General features: G+C 36.4%; 1 protein-coding gene across 1 annotated transcript in view; it reads right to left on the reverse strand.

The window, feature by feature from the left end:
- Positions 1–558: 558 nt before the first annotated feature.
- The window catches only part of LOC139129583 (E3 ubiquitin-protein ligase TRIM71-like), a 35830-nt gene continuing 16300 nt past the window's right edge, over positions 559–20088 (reverse strand). The window contains exon 7 of the mRNA XM_070695226.1: positions 559–3538. Within this exon, the coding sequence (XP_070551327.1) occupies positions 2745–3538 (794 nt within the window). The 3' untranslated portion in view covers positions 559–2744. The remainder of the gene's footprint in view (positions 3539–20088) is intronic.

Below are 20088 nucleotides of genomic sequence, written 5' to 3' on the forward strand. Positions count from 1 at the left end.
TAACTTAGCAATACAATTTTTTTGACAAAATGTCACGTGACCTCGACGACCTTTGCCCTTAAATATGAGTATATGTCCATAACTCAGTAACCACAAGTGCTACATCCTTCATATTTCGCCGCCATATTGGATTTTCGTAAAACATGCAATTCCCATTGACACGTGCAGTAACTATGAGATGATGTTCAAAATCATACTTTTCCAAGATCGAATTTTGCACATAATATCATTAGTGCAAGATCTTTAACCATGTTATCCGCTTGGGCCCCGCCAACGCTCTTTCATTTTATTTTACTTTATTTTTTCAGAAGTGACATTGTTCCTGCTTACATTAAAGCTACCTAGATCTGAAAATGCAAATCAAATTCCAACTTCAAGTTCATGTAATTGATAAAAAAAAAATACAATTAATAAAATCTTCCTGTAATGATATTGGGAAAGATTATCTAACACATAACTGTGGAAAATGAATACTTTACCCTGTATTATTCTCGGAGAAAGATAGAAAATGGAACTAAATATCCAACTTCAAATCGGTGATACAAAATCTACTAGTGCAATAAGTATGAATGGATAAAATCTTTGATAACGAGGTTTATCTTGTAATGCGTTTCATATTTCTCGTTAAAGTTTGCTGTTCCACTACCAGCATACTTTGCTCATTGCCAGTGCCCAGCACCTTTTTTTGTTTTAAAGATAAGTTTATTCCAACAAAGTGGCAAATAAAACAAATCTACATAACTGTGAATGTGTCTAGCGTTTGAACAAAATTACAATTCAACGTGTCTGAAAAAAAATAATTAAAAAATAAAGTCATTCAGGACGAATCCTTCTTCTTCAAGTCTTACAAGGTTTGAAAACTTTGTGATAAAATCCTCAGCTTTGTTCATCATCTTATAAGTCAAATATGGCCTATTCATCAATGAGGAAAGATAACATTTTAATTGCATAAGATAGGATTGAAGGGAAACTTTAATCCCATCAAGAGTAACTGCATTTCGAATATTCCAAATTGTGTATTTTACAAAGGAAGTAATACAGTATACAATGTCTGATGTTGCATTATTATCATTTACAATTCTTGCAATTGCTAATCTCTTGATATTGACATTGATATCAAAATTGTGTTTCTGACAAATAAATATATTTCTACCACATTTCTGTCACATATTTACACTCAAAAACGATGTGTTCCAGTGTTTCTTCTTGTCACAAATATGGCATTTCCCATCACTTTAATCATAGACAGTATAGTTTCTCTACTGGCTATGCTGAAATTAAAAGTTTTGGGGAAGCTTCCTGTGACTAGGCCTCTATGAAAATCTTCAAATTTAAATCATTTACTGAATTACTGACAATTCCTGTTCAATTAAGACGACTGAATAAATAATCTTTACAATTATCAATGAGAGTAAGATTCTCAGCACATTTTTGACCAATTTGACCTTTGACTGCATGCCATTTCTTATCAACCAATTTCCAATAAATAAAGTGACTTGGTTTTGACATCATTTTTTTGTCTAAAATATCATAGTTTTCTTCATTTTGCATGTTTGAAGTGATGATGTGTTTCTAGGAATCTTGAGTGTTTCATAAGCTTACTCTTAATTTGTTGTTGCACATGTCTATTTGTACCTCCTCTTATTTTTGAAATTATTTCCCAGTGTTCAAACTAGTCATTTCTGTTATCATTCCAGATGTCTTTAAGCCTTAAAATTCTACTCTTTGACCATAAAAAGAGGACACTTCTTTCATTCTTAATATTTTCATTGTACTTCAGAACTTCACCAAGAAGATCGTGTTTTGATGTTGGTAAATATTCTCTGATAGCATTATTGGTCATAGCGCCCTCTTGCGATACGATGTCTAACTCGAGTTCGGTTGACTAGGCCATTCAGTTGAAACATGGCGACCTGTGTTGATGGTCGCTGTCCGCGCTCCCCATGAAATCCATGAAAACTGCGGATATTATACTCGCTTTGAAGTAATCAAGGCGTCGCTACATACAAAAAAGTCACTGGAATGTCCAGGTATGTTTTCGCACACACATCTCTGTGAAAAATCGTCAATTTTTCGGAGAGGTTTCTGCCAACACGGTGCAACGGGCTGTCTGTGTAACGAACGATGTGAAATCTGCTGCTGGATTTATCGTCAAAAACACGAAAATGTGAAAATTGTTAATTTTTCACATCAGCATCAACTATTTTAGTCATGTAAGGGAAGAATCTTTGTGTTTGATCCAAAATCGACCGAAAAAACCTAAAACTTCAAATTTACAGCAAGCATTCAACATTTTCAGCCCATCCGTAGCATCGTGTTGTGTAAAACTAGTCTGAAAAGTTGTAGATTTTCACCAGAAATATACCTGCAGACTTGACATGTTATATTGTCATGTCTGCTTCTATGTATGTTTCTGTACACTCATGCACACATCTGTGAAAGTCAAAAAATTATTCTGACAAATATTTCACAAAATATTGCAACAGGCTGCTGTCTAAAAATATACAAAAAAATATATAATTGACAGTATTTTACAAAACAGTTTGATAAAACAGTTCCTTGAAGTGATACGTTGATGTTTGATCCAAAATTACCATTAAATATGCAAATTTCTGAAACGACAGCAAAAAGTACACATTTACAGCCTGCCAGTTGCAAAGAGTTGTGTAAAATTTGTCAGAAAATTTGTAGATTTTCACTAGAGATATCCCTGCAGAGTTGACATGATGTGGTGTCATGTCTGCTTATATGTACAGTAGTTTAACACAGTTCCACTGTGTTACAACTAATCTGTATGGATTATCCTTACACAGTGCAATGTAATGGGGTTTCTCTAACTGACCTTGACCTTTATAGCTGAGAAATTCACCATCACAATTGAAGTGAACCACTCTATTCCCTGTGAGATCACAAACATATATGCCATCTTGTTGGTGATCAAAACACAAACCCCAGGGTCCCTCTAAGTGTCCCTTGCCAATGTCTCTTATACTTTGCATCTGGTGATTCAAAACATGAACACAATTCCTGTCATAATCTGATACAAAAATACATTTCTTATTCACAATCAGATCCCAGGGTTTACTGACTTGTCCTTTTTCAGTTCTTGCAATGTGTTCACCAGATTTATTATATTTTCTCACATATCCATTCCAGTCACCAATGAATATAAAACCATCAGGACTCAAGCAGATACCGGTTGGATCAATTCCTTCTTTGCGTCCAAAACAGTTTAAAATCTTGCTTTGTCCAGAACTCACCACAACTTGACCATTCCCTCGGTCACTCATAAAGTATTGGTCATTGTCTTCATCCACTGTGACATTCCATGGATTAAATGACTTTGGGAATGCATGGAATTGTAAGATGAGATCACAGCAGAGTTGGATTGGATCAATAACCTGAACTCTATGATTGTTTATATCACATATAACCCATTGACCGTTCTTCTTGATGTATATTCCCTCGGCCCGATTAAATTGTCCTGGCATTGATCCAGACCCAAACACTTCAAGGACACTCCCCTTGACCGGATGGCCTAGGGAAAACAAAAACATAAACAAAGGTCAAAGGTCAATTTGCAAACTACAATTTCTATGAAGTCAAACATTTTCTGATCTCACAAATTTTGACTGAATGCAAACTTCTTTTGTTTACACAAACACATGGAACATTTAAAGGAACAACTTCCTTACATTGTTATGTAACTCACGTGTTTCCATGGCAACGTATTTGCATTTTATTGATGGAAATGTGATTTTCAGTCCATAAGGTAAGTCATTGTATTGCTGATTAGCTCATGTTTTACAAATGGTTGCCAGGTTGTAAATTGTTTTGATGTGTTTTGATGTCAATCATAGATACATGTTGATGTGACTCACATGTTTCCATGGCAACATAGTTGTATTTTATTGATGGAAATGTGATTTTCAGTCCATAAGGTAAGTTGTATTGCTGTTTGGGTCATGTTTTGCAGATAGAGTTGCCAGGTTGTAAATTGTTTTGGTTTTGTTTTGACCTCAATTACAAATATGTGTTGATGTAACTCACATATTTCCATGGCAACATATTTGCATTTTATTGATGGAAATGTAATTTTCAGTCCATAAGGTAAGTCATTGTATTGCTGATTAGCTCATGTTTTACAATAGAGTTGCCAGGTTGTAAATTGTTTTGTTGTATTTTGATATCAGTCACCGATACGTACAGTGTGTTTTATAATTGTTTTTTCAGCATTACTGTTATCAATACCAACCAGTTTTATTTTTTAATTTTTCAGACAAAATTTTTAATCAAGGTATTTTTAATTTCAAATTATTTTTGTTTATCAAAAGTCTCCCATCCAAATTTCCCTGTCCTGCAAAAACCCTTGTCTCAAAGTCTGTCTCATTTTTTGAAATGCATACCTTTGCTGATTTGTTTTGTTGTACTCACAATGCAGTCTGTTTTATTTTGTTTGTTTTTTCAAGTTTATTTCCCCAAAAATTTCATCAAAGTTTCCATGATTTCTTGTCGTGTGTGTACATATTTTTCATGTTTGTTTGCAAATTTTATTCTGCATCTGATTTGTTTTTGATTTAATCCATGGCCCTAACTTTACATTCTATGATGCTTTGTTTTTGTTGTTTGTGTTAGCCGTACTGAAATTTATTCTTGTTATGTTCTGGGTCTCTCAGTTTTTATGTTCACAATATTTATATGCATCGCTCACCTTCAATCCCGGAGTAGGTTGACTCATCTATTGATGATATGCTTTAAACAGTGTTACATTTGTTGGTTATAAAGGCCATACTAAAATGAAATTCTGTTTACATTTTAATTTCTTTCGACATATTGTCAACCTATGACCCAGTTCTTTTACATTTCCTTACCTGATAACAAAAATTAATTCTCTTGTATAATGGTTTATGGTCAAAGCCACACTCAAACTTTCTTTTGACTGAAATTCAACACTTCTTTTCTCTATACCTATGCAAAATTTCCTCCAAATGAACTCTGTCCTCAAATGGTATATTTCTAAACAAATGTTATCATATTTTGTGATTTTTGTTGTTTTGCTCAGGCCATGCTGTAATTTTAATTGTTTAATATTTCAAGCTTTTTTAGTGTAAAGTCTTTATTTTGTCATCCTTTCTGAACATGATAATTTTAATTACTTATTTGGGATTGTTCATTTTCTTTGTCATGTTGGAAATTGTGAATTATGTGTGTTACACATTTTGTAATTGTTCTGTCAGATCAACACACACCCAAAACACTATTATGATACATTCTATTGTTCAGTGACTATGTTGATTTTTGTAAAGCTTTGACAGCTACAGTTTGGCAGCTGTCATAAAACATAATTATACTTGGATGTTTGTTGTCTCTTTGTTTTGTCCTGATTTTTAATTAATATTCAAGACAATACAGTCTTCTGAGCTTGCTCTTTGAACAATTTTATCTGTTTATAGTATTTTGTGCGTTGTGTAGTTCGGGGTACACTTGCTTCTTCACCAGTAACCCAGTATTTATCTCACTGTTGATTTTAAGTCACCAGATTTGCCTCATGTAGACTGTACAGGGGATCCTCAAATCATTAATGGCTGTGGATAATTCTTTTCTTGGCCTTTTTCCTACTCAAATGAAATGATGCTATGCAAAATTCTACAAAATGAAAGCTTATTCTGCTTATTTCCTATGTAAACCCTAAACAACCTATAACACGATTGGAACTAATGTTGGATAATTGGATGGTGAAGTAATGCCGATTTAATCTGCAAATGTAATCTCATCTGCTTTTCTTTTTACATTACACACTTATTTTTATGAGTAATTTGCAATATTGCAACATTCAGCTATCCGACACCTAACAATTTTGAGGAATTTGAAAAATATGAAAATCCAATTATCCCAAATTAGTTCCAATCGTGTTTGATTTTGCCATCCATTGAAGCAATCCATTTTTTACATGCCCAACTTTTTTCAATTCATTTTGCACATTTTTTTTCCATTGAAACTAGCTCACATTACCCTTTCATTTACACAGGTATTTGAAGACATTTTTTCAGTCAGATTACTGAAAATATGACAGTGAAATTAGGTTGGCTGAGAGAATTGGAGGTGATGTCCCTGACAAAGATCAACAACTCCACCATAGTTTCAGCATTTTGGACACATCCAGTGACACTGAAGATGTCAGAGTTTATGAAGACATGAAGACAGATGAATAATGCAATGGAGATGTCATTTCCCAACCCAGATGTGGAAATGAATGCTGAAGATGTTTTTGGGTTCAACTGAGCCTGAAATTTTATATCGTGTACATATTGTACACACAAACCAAACGGCCCTTTTCAGGGCCATCACATCCTCCAAAAAGAGAACTACCGGATACCAAAATTATTATTTATGTCTTTATTTATATATTTATTTATTTATTTATTATTTATTTATTTATTTATTTATTTATTTATTTATAAACTTTTATTCTGTTTATATTCACTGATAATCTTACTTTTTCTGTTTCTCTTTTATAGTTAGATGAAAGTTAACTGAAATAGGTAAGTTGTAGGTTTGAATTGTATACATGGTCCAGTGTTTGCATTTACGCAAACAAAATGCGTATTTACGCATTAAAATTGACTCTCTACATATTTTTTCATTGTTATGCGTTTTCTATACGCGAAGGATAACGGTATAATGTTTCTGAAAGCACTCCCCGTGACTGAACTTAGGTGACAACCAGACGAGATGAGTGCCCGCCTGACATTAAATTTGTTGCAATATTTCTGTCAATCACTAATTTTATGTGGAAAGTTTCGGATTCTCTGGGCGAAGTCTGAAAAATCGGCATCTTAGTTCAAGGCACGTTATCATGTCAGCTGTGCCTATGAGCTACTGTACGTTGCTAATTTTCTGGTGAGCGATAGTTCCTGAAACTGATGACACAAAGTGAGTGATTGACAGAAATGTTGCAACAAATTAAATGCCAGCCGTGCACGATCATCGCATCTCGCTGTTCCCAAATTTAATCAACTTTGCTCCACTAGTCCATGAAACAAATGATTCAGAGGGTCAATCAAAAGACACTACCGGGCAACCCAACATGAAGAACAGAGAAAGGCAGTGAAATTGAACCCATGTCGGTATCCATAATGTATTGTCCTGTTGTCGCCAATACAACAACAGGGGATCAGCACCACGGTGAAGCCGTGAGCCGTGATGATGATACACCGGTTACCAAAAAATCCCATCCACAACCACTCACAGGCTACCAAGAGCAGTGGGAGACTGAATATCCATGGTTACATTTTTTTGTATAAATTTATAAATTTACATGTAAATTTAAATGTATAAATTTCGAACACTGCCAGTGCCTGGATTAGCTGCAATAACTCTAACCTTTGGGTTGCCCAATGTGTTTTGACGGTCACATGTATGCTCTTTGCTGGTACGTTTCAGCATGTTTGAAACACAGCCCAGTTGTTCAAGTTGTTCATTGAACTGTTTTCATTAAAATAATGCCACATGTACATAGTACAATCCAAATTTGCAGTGTAAATTTATTGAACAGCTCATTGTATTCTTTAGTCAATTTTTTCATCAATCGAACACGGAAATGAAATTATGCATGCACATACAGCAATTATATAATTTGAGTAGACTTAAATGCATATGCCGTACATGAGGAGAAAAAAGTTACCGCGAACACTGTGGTCTCTAATGTACAGGAGGCAGTTGTTTTTTAAGAGACAGAGACAACATATCAATATACATTTTAAATGACTCTGCTAATTTTACTTTGCTGTATATATGAAGCAAAATATTGTGAATATTCTGCTAAAATATGAAAGACTGCTGTGATTCATAAGGATTACATGATAATTTTTACTTTGATATCGAATATTGTTTTATGTAAATTTGGTACTTGTCCATCAAAACTCAAACTTTTGTGCAAAAGTGGCAAAATGCATTGATGTACCCATGCCCAGTTGTTTATGAAAATCTGGTACTGATATGCTGTGAACATAATTCAGATTCTATATTATGTAGTGTGATCCAAAGTCAATCGTTTTCTACTTTTCTACTCATTTTCAGACTTTTCAGACTACCGGTATTTTCAAACACCTTTGCTGTGAATTGTATATCATTTCCAGATTTTAGGTCTGCACTATCTAGTTTCTTGTCGTCCATGTCACAAGAAACTTCTGAAAAAGCTGGCAACAAATCAAGGTACCGGTAAGTGTGACATTAGAACCCATATTTAACAGTTTACCAAGACAATCAACTTATATACAGGTGTGGATCTGGTAACAAGACTGCACCGCGACGCATAGCACTGCAGGCATGTGTCATTTGCTAAATCTTACAATTCTGTGAACAATATTAGTGGACCAACAGTCAGAGTCAATATTTTATTTATTCCATCCATTATTTTTTGTTACTTTCAGATTTTACACATATACAAGCTGTGTTGACAAAAAGAATACTCGAAATTTCAGCATGACAAACGGATTAGGGTCAGACACGGTAGTTGATACAGAAGAATAATACTGAAAAACTTGCCACAAGTTTTGTGGTTTCCCTACATTTTCTGCAAGAAATAAAATAAATAAAATAAATATCATTATTAAGTTACAGCTTATGTCCCGTTAAGATGCAGAAATTGACCTTGCCTTTGTCTTTCATCAACTCAAATGAAAGCAAGTTACTTTCAACTGATTGAGGAAAAAGTTAACCACAAATAAAACCTTACACCATGGCAACAAAATCAGTTTTTTAAGTGGGACAAATAATTCACATCTAAAATATGCAGCCCCTAAGTTGTGCAAAACTAACTGAGAAAGCATGAATCATTGCTCAGTCATTCCCAGGTCAACCAGGAATATCACTGATGACATCCTAAATAACACATCTGTGTTTACTACATCATGTCATCTATGGTATGTTTATGCAACAAGAATACACTGTAGCATTGAGTGACATATGCTGAATCCTATTGCATGTGTGCTCCTTCCTTGCAGACTCCCTAGCTTCCTAGCTTGTTTTTCTGTGACACACATCTCACTCTTTCACTAAATTCTGACTTCCTAGCTTCGCAACTTGTCTTTCTATGACATGTGTCTCACTTTTCTACAAAGTGCAGACTCCCAACCTTCTTAGCTTGTAAGTCGTCCAGGGAGACTTCTAGATCGTGCTGTGTGTGTGTCCATCTGTTCATCTGTCTATCCATCCATGCGAATATATCAGATATGAAAAGATGAATTTCTTTCAAACTTGGCACATTTAAAACAAACTGTGACATACAAATGCGTGTCATTTTGTCTTTTGAAACAATCCAATGTGGCTGCCAGGCAGCGATTTATTTCCACTTCTTCATGTCTAAAGCCATTACTCAGAGATGCCTTGCCTGCTTTCTTTCAAACTAATTTGCAAATTTAAGAGACAACAGACTATGACTTACATATCATAGGCACGTGGAATTATTATATTTGTATGATCCAATATGATCGCTAATTTTTACATGTCTTGAGCCGTTACAAATACATGTCATGTATGTTTTCTTTCAAACCTGCCAAGAGGACAACACACAATGACATATCCAGGGGACTTGGGCTCATTCCGTGTATGTCTGTCCAGGTGCATGTTTTCAGTCCATGTATCCGTCTGTCTGTCCATACAGATATCTCAGATGTGCCAAGGTCAATTTCTTTCAAACATCGCACATGGATAATACACTGGTATACGTATGCACATCAATCTGGGTTTATTTGGAACGATCCAATATTGCCACCAGGAGGCCATTTTCTTTCCATTTTTTGATGTCTAAAGCTGTCAATTATAGACATGCCTTGACTGATTTCTTTCAAACTTGGTACAAAGACAATACACTGTGACTTACATACCCACAGAATCATTTCATATAGAATTCATGTTACGATCCGATGTAGCTGCCAGGTGGACATTTTGTTCCAAATTTTACTTTTCTAGAGCCATAATGCAAACATATCATGACTCATTCCTTTCAAATTTGCCACATGGACAACACACCATGACATAGCAGTACATGTACACATCTAATATTTTCGACAATATGAGCAAATATTGTCGCCAGGCAGCCATTTTGTTATGATTCGTCTATGGCCAAAGCCATTATTCACACATGCCTAGATCAATGCCCTTTGAACTTACCACAATGACAATATATTGTTACATACCGGTATACATTTCAAATGTCTTTGTGATACAATCTAATATGGCTTCCAAGCAGCCAATTTGTTCAGACTTTTCCATATCCACTCTCACAACATATACCGTATACTAGCCAAATCTATTACCCAACTATTACATAAATCTAGCATAACCAATTCTATTCATACTTAATTTTTATCATTTTCCAGATATGCATTGACCACTTTCACACCACCATGATGGTTTCAAAATTTACCGACAAAGCGGGGAATATGTCATTTACAATGACTTGTTCATTATGGTACTGCATATGTCTCACTCTTTCACAAACTTTTGACTCCCTAGCTTCTTAGATTTTGTTTGACGTCTTACTGTTTCACAAATTGTTGAATCCCTTAGCTTGTCAGATTTTTAATCTATGACACATGTAATCATACTCTTTCACAAGCTGTTGACAAGGTTTTTCATGTGTATATCCAAGCAAAGCAGAAAATAGACAATTTTGCTTCAGTTTTAGTTCAGGTGTTAATTTAAAAATATTTTTGTCTCAAATCATAACCCCTTACAGACACGTCCTCTATATGGTAGAGTCCCTGGATTAGGCACGACAATGTTCAGCCTTCAGGAATTATGATGCAATGTTGATTAAGGTTTTAATTATTAATTGCAGCTTTGGTGTTAATGCAATTACACTGCATTGTTTATCATAGGGATGACCAATACTGCTGTTGGAGAGAGATGTTCTTGTCTGCAGCAATGACACCATACTTCATTCATGCTTTCCTTTGAGACTGTTCAGTGAGAACAAGTATGTCTAAGACAATGCATGTACCAAGGGCTTGAAGTACCAGGTGCACGCTGCACTATGCAGGTCAATACATTAGCGGTAGCCCGCGTCCACAGACTACCAACTTTTCCCTGGGGCTACCAAAATCCATGAAATGGTAGCCCACACGGACTACCAAAGCCTGGGACCTGAAATTCAGTCAGTACTTGGTGTGCCATGTCCGGATTGTCCTTTTGGGACGAGCTAAATGCACATAACCCTGCTGGACACAGAAACGCCAGACTATCACTTTGTATTACGAAGACGACCCTGCGGTGAAACTTTGCAACAAAGTTTCAATATCTGTACTTGAATGACAGGCACAGGAAATGATGGCCAATGAAAACGCATTTTCAGAGGTCCATATATCTTTCTTTCATAAATTTGACTTTGTTGTGTGTACCGGTGAATTACTGTCTGTTCTGTGCTGTTTTGTGTCTATGTTAACAACTATTGTATTACGAATTTTGACCTACTGTAGTGTTATCGGATTATGGATCCAGGGTATAATTGCGATTATTTTTCATTGAATTTTGATCATAATGTATCAATCACAATTACACAGAAATTATGCCTCCTCCCTACAGAAAGCCCATGTCTATTTTTAGCCCTGCTGCAGTATGTCTCAGTGCTGAGGTGGTGTCGTTGTTATGATGACTATCAAAATTTGCATACAACTCTGAGAATGAAACGGGTTGTCAATAGGTCACCAAACTTTTGAGCATCACTATTGTCCATTATACCTGTTTCCTTGGGTATTAAAGGTGTGCAATATTCTCATCAAATGACTAGAAAATTCACTCCATGGGCAAAATCTTGAAAATAGCTTTTTCTTGAACTAAAATATCCATGGGCCACCAGCCATTGCCACTGGGCTACCAATTTCATAAACTCAGCCCAAGTGGACTACCAGAGAAAAAAAGTTAATTTAGAGCCCTGCAATGTTAGTTGTGGTCACTTTCTTCACCCTTGGGCTGGAAATTTTTTACCAATGTCAAAAGTGGCTGACCCCCCCCCCCCCCCATTTCCAACTTTTGAAAACAGGGTGACCTCCCCCCCATGCATGACAAAAGGTTGAATATAAATAAATTAAATAATTCAGTATATATATATATATATATATATATATATATATATATATATAATATATATATATATATATATATATATATATATATATATATATATATATATAATATTTTTAGGGTATACTTTACGCATAACCAGATGTCAAGAACTTTTGGAAGAAAAATGTGATTGTGAATTGTGAAATATTAGTGCATGTTGCTTTCTGATACTGAATTCTCATAGAGAAAACAAAAGTGTCATGAACTTGTCATGCTTTTCATATGAACTGCAGATTTCATAATGATTAGTTCACTTTGCAAAACAGACTTTCAATTTACAGACATCAAGATAATTCTGACATATATCTCTGATATATTAAAATACTGTGCCCAAAGGGCGTGCCGAAAAATTTTAAACATACAGATATCTCTGATATATGTGTCTGATATATTATTATAATATGCTTTGCTGGAATCCGGCAATCTGATTGGCTGGAGCCGGGGTTTATATTCTCAACAAGAAGACCTGCGCACCGCGTAACATTTTTGAGCTCGCGCAAATTTCGAACGTCAACTTGAGAGCTCAACGCCCGTAGTGTCGAACAAGTCTATGGCTTCAGATTGATTTTGATTGTTAAATTTTAGTCTAGTGCAGCTTGTCACCAACCAACAAATGAAGAGTTTCTGTAAGCAGTGGAGGTTATGTTACACAACATAATTTTTTTAAGTTTTTTGCGTTTTTTTGAAGTAAAATTCTTCAAGTTCGATGTCTAATCGCGATATCGATGCGTTGCGTAACCGTATTTTATGAATTCAACTGTGCACGCGCGCGCGTTCTGAAACGTTCTTTTTTAGAGTTTGTATGCGGCTGGGCGCTCCTGAACTCTCGTTAAAACTTCGGCCCTAAATAACAACATTGTCCACTTGTTTTTAACTTAAACATATTATAATGAGGTTATAAACGGTGCGCTCGGGTATTTGGCTGCGGATATAAGACCTCTGGGGTGAAAATTAGCATATTTGGGTGAAATAATCACCTCGCTTCGCTCGGTGATTATTTCGCGCCAAATATGCTAATTTTCACCCCAGAGGTCTTATATCCACAACCAAATACCCTCGCTTGCCGTTTATAACCTCTAAAAGTTTTTCGCTTGGAGGGGGCTCTGAAAAATAAGTCTTCTTATTAAAGACACTCTCCCGTAGGGTGCGCCGAAAAATGCAACTGAACAACAACATTTGTGGCTGGCACGATGCATTTTAGGCAAGTGAGCCCTTGTTGAAATTCCAAAACACACTGACCCCCCATTGGGCATTTCAAAAACATGTAGACCCCTATCATCCAAAGTCAAAAACAGGGTGACCCCCATGAATCCATCCCCTCCCCCCCCACCCCCCGGCCAAAGAAACTGACCAGTCCCTTATCATAGTACAGGTACATGTACAATGTAGATTGCCTGTATGCTTTGCATGTAGTAATAAATACTCAGTGTGTATGCTGATCTTTACCTTATCATGTCAAATCCTGTTTTCAGTCATTTTAACTTGCAAAAATTTCACATTTTCAATGTTTCTTGAAAATTTAAACTTGTATATTGACTGTACGTCTCACAACACAGAAGTATAGATATGTCACCAATTAGAGCCCCTAGATGCTCATAATGTTTCATAGCACATACATACCAAATACATGAAGGACAATTACTAAATTAGGCTTACCCAGTACACAAAGGACTTAAGGCTTAAATATTTTTCAAATTACTTAATCATGGCTTTAGTTGTTAACAGATTATGATTTTTGGCCAACATGCACTCTGTGCATGTTTGGTTTTATACCTACATGCACCAGCGACTAACTTCTGTACAGTAAGTGATATACTTTTTCAATATCATATTCAAAGTCATCCTCTGTACTAGCATTGTCAATGCATGGCTTAAAGGCCTGCATTGGCACCAGATTGTCTCATCAGAAAATTTACCCACCAGATTAGAATTTCAGTGGAAAACAAAAGGCTATCACACCTCCATAATCTTCTTACAGACTAGACCAAGGATCGCGAACAGTGCCTTTCAAATGAATTTTATCACACTTCCCAAATGACTGCCTGGACCCCAAATCATTAACCTGTACGCTGTTTTGACATTTTCAAATCAACTTTCACTTGTTTGTAACATTTAATAGCAGAAAACTTAAACATTGCACTGAGATGATAAGGGAATGAGAAGCTGAATTCAGAGTGTCATTTATACATGACGTGAGGCGTATTATTCCAAAACTCAGAACCATGGTAATTATAGTGGCTTAAGTACTAACCTTAAAGGGGTAGTGACCCACTCTGTAGTTTGGTTTGAAATGGTCTCAGTTCTTGAATAATCCTTCAAAGTACACACACAAGAGTTCTCTATATGACAGGTATACTTATGTGGTAGTGATGTGAGATGGAGTTCAGTGGAGTCTAGACTCTCTCACAGCCCCTCGTCCGCTACGCAGCTCTATCCTCAACCATATGGTGATGCGCCCTCAACGGTCTTTCAAGCAAGCAAGGCTCACCGAGCCAGCCGGGTTATACCCGCTTCGCCGGCTCGATGAGCCAAGCTTTGCTCGGCTCACCATCTGAGGGCGATATTATGGCCAGAGGTGAAGCAGGCGAGGGGCTGTGAGAGAGTCTAAGTGGAGTCATTCAGACATACATAGCAAATACTGATGATCTTTCCTGAATCGGATCATCACAGGGAAATGCAAATATTGACATGATAAATGTCTAAAAAAGCACAATCAAAAACCAAGCGATGCAGTTGTGATAACTTTTGACGACTTAACTATTTTTGTTTTGTATTCATTTTGCAAGTTCTCGTTCTACTCCCAAAGCATGTTGAAACACCTACTATCTAGCGTTTTGCAGTACATCGTCTATATGTAAAATGCAATAATTATTGTGTTATTGTTTACATTTGAATTCTTGTCTAGTCGAGAATTCAATTGTCAGCAATAGCAAAGCAGTCTACACATGTACAGGCTGAGTTGACAAGGTGAATAACACTGAAGTTGACATTTACTAAGATATATTGTAAAGAAATCATCAAAAGTTACAGCTACTGGCCTTTTAACATTAACATGTTATCACTTATGCAGAAGTTTCACAAAATATAAACAGATGTGGTAGGAAGGGCAGTACTCCTTCCCCTTAAGATGTTCTTAATCACAGTTTTACTGGTTTCAAGAATTTTGATAAATTGTATAGTATGTATGCGTCAAAGCAAACCACTCGGTGTGTCATATTGATACAATATTAGTGCAAAGGACTTAATGCTTTTTAGTCCCCACGGACACCATCCGGGGGGACTTTTAGGTTTGGTCATGTCTGTCCGTGTGTGCGTGCATCCGTGCGTCCGTGCGTCCGTCCGTCCGTCCGTCCGTTCACGCAGATATCTCAGACAAGCCCAGGTCAATTTCTTTCAAACTTTGCACAAGGATAGTACCCTACCCCATACAGATGCACGTCGATTTGTTTTACAATGCGATCAAATTTAGCCGTGTTAGAGGACTTTTTAGTTTTCACCTCCATAGACTCCCATGTATAAGGCAGTCTCCATAGACTCCCATGTATAAGGCAGTCCATAGACTCCCATGTATAAGGCAGTCCATAGACTCCCATGTATAAGGCAGTCCATAGACTCCCATGTATAAGGAAGTCCATAGACTCCCATGTATAAGGCAGTCCATAGACTCCCATGTACCAGTATAAGGCAGTCCATAGACTCCCATGTATAAGGCCAAGAAAAATAAAAATTTAGTTTCTCATCGTATTCATATTGCAAAAAGGATGCAGTGACATAGTTTTTAGTCCTTACGGATGAAGTCCAGGAGGCTTATAGATTGGGTCATGTCCGTCCGTGAGTCCATCCGTGAGTCCATCCGTTCACGCAGATATCTCAGATATTTTGACAAAATGTCAAGTGACCTTTGACCTTAAATACATATATTTGTCCATAACTCAGTAACCACAAGTGCTACACCCTTCATGTATGGTATGATGGGAGAGCTTATGACGCCACATATTGTACCTCATTAATTATGCGCGTATCTAATTTTGAGCAAGCCAATAGAGCTAGAGGTCTGATTTTTGGTATATAGGGATAACTTAGCAATACAATTTTTTTTACAAAATGTCAAGTGACCTCTGTGACCTTTGACCTCAAATATATATATTTGTCCATAACTCAGTAACCACAAGTGCTACACTCTTCATGTATGGTATGATGGGAGAGCTTATGACGCCACATATTGTACCTCATTAATTATGCGCGTATCTAATTTTGAGCAAGCCAATAGAGCTAGAGGTCTGATTTTTGGTATATAGGGATAACTTAGCAATACAAATTCTTTGACAAAATGTCAAGTGACCTCAAATATACATATTTGTCCATAACTCAGTAACCACAACTGGTACACCCTTCATATATGGTATGATGGGAGACCTCATGATGCTTCATACTGTACCTCATTAATTATGCGTAAATCTAATTCTGAGCAAACCCATAGAGCTGGATGTCTGATTTTTGGTATATAGGGATAACTGTAGGATAGAAATTTTTTGACCAAATGTCATGTGACCTCGATGACCTTTGACCTGAAATATACGTTTATGTCGATAAATACATAGCTACAAGTGCTATGTCCTTTATATTTAGTAGGGAGGGAGACCTTATGACAACACACGCTTTACCTCATTAATTATGCACACATCTAATTCTGGGCAAGGGAATAGAGCTAGAGGTCTGATTTTTGGCATATAGGGATTAATTAGCAATACAAATTTTGTTCAAAATGTCACGTGACCTTATGTCCTTTGACCTTGATTATACATATATATGCATAACTCGGTAACCACAAGTTCTATACCCTCCAATTCTGATAGGATATTAGACCTTAAGATGTCACATCTTGTACCTCATTATTATGCGCATATGTATTTCTTGGCTGGCCAATACAGCTAGAGGTCTGATCTTTTTTCCCGATTTAGAACCATAACTTAGACATGCCTCATGTGTTTCAAATTGGGAACAACGACATAGACCTATGTACCCATAGAGCTCAACATATACACTCCAGTGATACTTCTCAGTGACCACATTTCCCTGGCCCATCAAGACTAATACTCCTATTACAAGTGGGGACTATGTCATTGTCAATGACTTGTTCTTCATGTTTTGTGAAGAGGGGACCATGGAGGGGCAAAAGAGTCCTTTTCTGATCATCATTTCAAGGCAAAAGGGCCTTGGTTGTCTTTGGTTGTCTTGTCTCGGGTCAGGCAAGCCAGCTTGTTACAACATTTTCATTGTGATAGTAAAGTTAGATGGCCAGTATACAGCCCTGTGTACTAGTGCTGTGTGTTCCCAGCGTTATACGGCCTCCCCACCATGCCGGGAACACACAGCATGGTATGCAGGGCTAGCCAGTATAATGCTAACTTTTGATGATTTTTTAGAGTTTTTGTAGCTAATACCCAAAGTATTTTGATATTCAAAGTATTCAGCTTGTCGAGTCTGCCTGCACATGTGTACACTGTATGGTTATCATTGACAAGTGATATTCTGGACTACCCTAATTCAAACATAAATGATAACAATGCATTTTACAGATGCACATAGTACATAATTGTGATGTTTACCAGCTTAAAATAGGGGTATTTCAATACTCCATTGGGAGTAGAATTAGAACTTGTAATTGACATACAAAATAAAAAATAATCAAAAACATCATCAAAAGGTTAGTGTAACTTGCCCTTAAAGCGAACCCAATAGCCTTTGACCCCAGCCTTTGATATCACAGAATGATACCCCTTAGCTTACTAACTTATCTCAAAAAGGATCAACGAAAGCGTGCATAGGAAAATTGGCAGTTTTGGACTATCAACAGAATGCTACTTAGTAACATAACTTACAGCTACATCTATTATCCAACTATTACACAACTATAGTTCAACTGTAATTCCATGTGTACTTTGTGCATACAGTTCACATGCACATGAAAAAGTCTACGTTATCTCATCCATTTGCTTGACAAGCTTTGACCAATTTTTAACTAGATGATTTCCATCAATGGTTTCCCCATGTATAAACCAAGCGGGAACTCATATATCATATGAATGACTTGTTCGTCATGGTTTAGAGGGGGATTTGAATCACAATGGGTGGAATTACCAGAAACATTGAATATGGAAAATGGAAAGTGGAATCCGGAATGTGTAGCATGGCGCCCTAAAAATTTAAACCTTGTAATTGGGGAAATTAGAAGACACTCAGTACTGCTGTACACAGCCGTTTGTTGGCCAATGTCATAATGACTACAGCTATAGAGGTACCACCTATAAATGACATGCATACTTTCAAGATCACAGTGTCTGAGTTTTCCAAATTTGAAGTATGGAAACAGGATACAGATTTTCTTGCATCTTTAAGTTGCACAAATACAAGCAAAAATACAGTGAAAATAAAGTCAGCGCAGACTCTCTGTTGTGCTACGCAACAAAATAAACGTTTTTACAGACAAAACACAGTCAATGTTGCAAATGTCATGAAATCTTTCTTATCCAGAAGGTGTGCTTGCATTACCAGAACCTGTTACTTTTTTCATGAACACGATGTTGATTTTGTCATGGATGTGTTAATTAAGACAAATATATCCATGTCTTGATAAAAAAAACTGAAAAAGTAATTTCAATATATGATTTATCCAACTCAGAAACTGAAGCAAGGGTTTTCCATCTTTTGGAAAAACAACTGACGCTAAACATGGATGAGGTCTATGGAAAAACACTACAATTTTAAAACGAGAATGGGTGTTGTTGATACTATGGTGGAGGTTCTTTGGAAATGGGTTGGAACCATTCATCGATATGGAGAGTTGCTTATGTGGAAGGGGCAGAGGAGTCACTCACAGTTGATGACAGGTGTGCTCGCTGTCATCGGAATTTCAGCTGGACATGATGATAGTGGCATACTTGCAATTACGGTGGCAGCAATCTGTATCCTGTAATCTTCAGGTAGATCTAGCTTTCCTATTTGCTTTTCTCTTGTTAATGTGGTTAGGACATACCGTTACACTGAGGTCTTAGGTGGTGTTGAAGTTGGTAAATAATAATTTGTTTTGATTGTGACATTAATCTGAATCCATTGTAGCTCATGTGTTCACACATATGAGCTTTTTTCGTAGCGATCAATGTCTGTCTGTCTGTCTGTCTGTCTGTCTACACAATAACTCAAGAACGCCTCAACAGATTCAAGTCAGATTTGGTAGCAGGTACCACACGCTTATGGCAAGGTCTGATTAGATTTTGGTTAGTGTGGCTTGCATAAAAATGAAGACATAAAACATCATTTTTTCACATAATGAGCTTTACTATGCAGTCTCCACAGTAATTACAGTGTTGATGTATATCAAGAAAGACTGAACGAAATTTCATGAAACTTTTCACAAATGACAATATCAGAACATCATGATGATACTGTGAGTGTCATGTCAATTATCTGCTCATTTGCATATTTAATGAATTTTTGTAATTAGTGATATAACTCCGAAATTCCTACACCAGATTTCAAGATACTTGCCACAAATTTGATCTGATAGATATCTAATTGTACTGAGAAGCATTGAGTAGTGTCAAGTTAATAAGTAGCTCATTTGCATATTTAGTGACGTTTTGTAATTAGTCATGAAATTAAAATTAAACTGCACCAAATTTGATGAAATCGCCTGCCAATACCGATCCAACAGATATCTGACTGTGTTGTAAACCATGTGAACACATTCAATTCACATCTGGTCAAAAATCTAAGTGATGTACAAGGCAAGATCATGTGTCTTTGTGATTTAATACTGTTTTTATAGGCGAGCGGCAGGCTCACCTATTTTTCACACTTAATGTACCCACCTTACATACAGCCACAGCATACATCATTTGAAAGCTTATTATCTCTACTTCAAGAAAATTGACGATGTGGAGCTGCCAAGTAGGGCCATAA

The sequence above is a fragment of the Ptychodera flava genome, chromosome 3 (assembly GCF_041260155.1).
Source record: "Ptychodera flava strain L36383 chromosome 3, AS_Pfla_20210202, whole genome shotgun sequence".
Lineage (NCBI taxonomy): Eukaryota > Metazoa > Hemichordata > Enteropneusta > Ptychoderidae > Ptychodera > Ptychodera flava.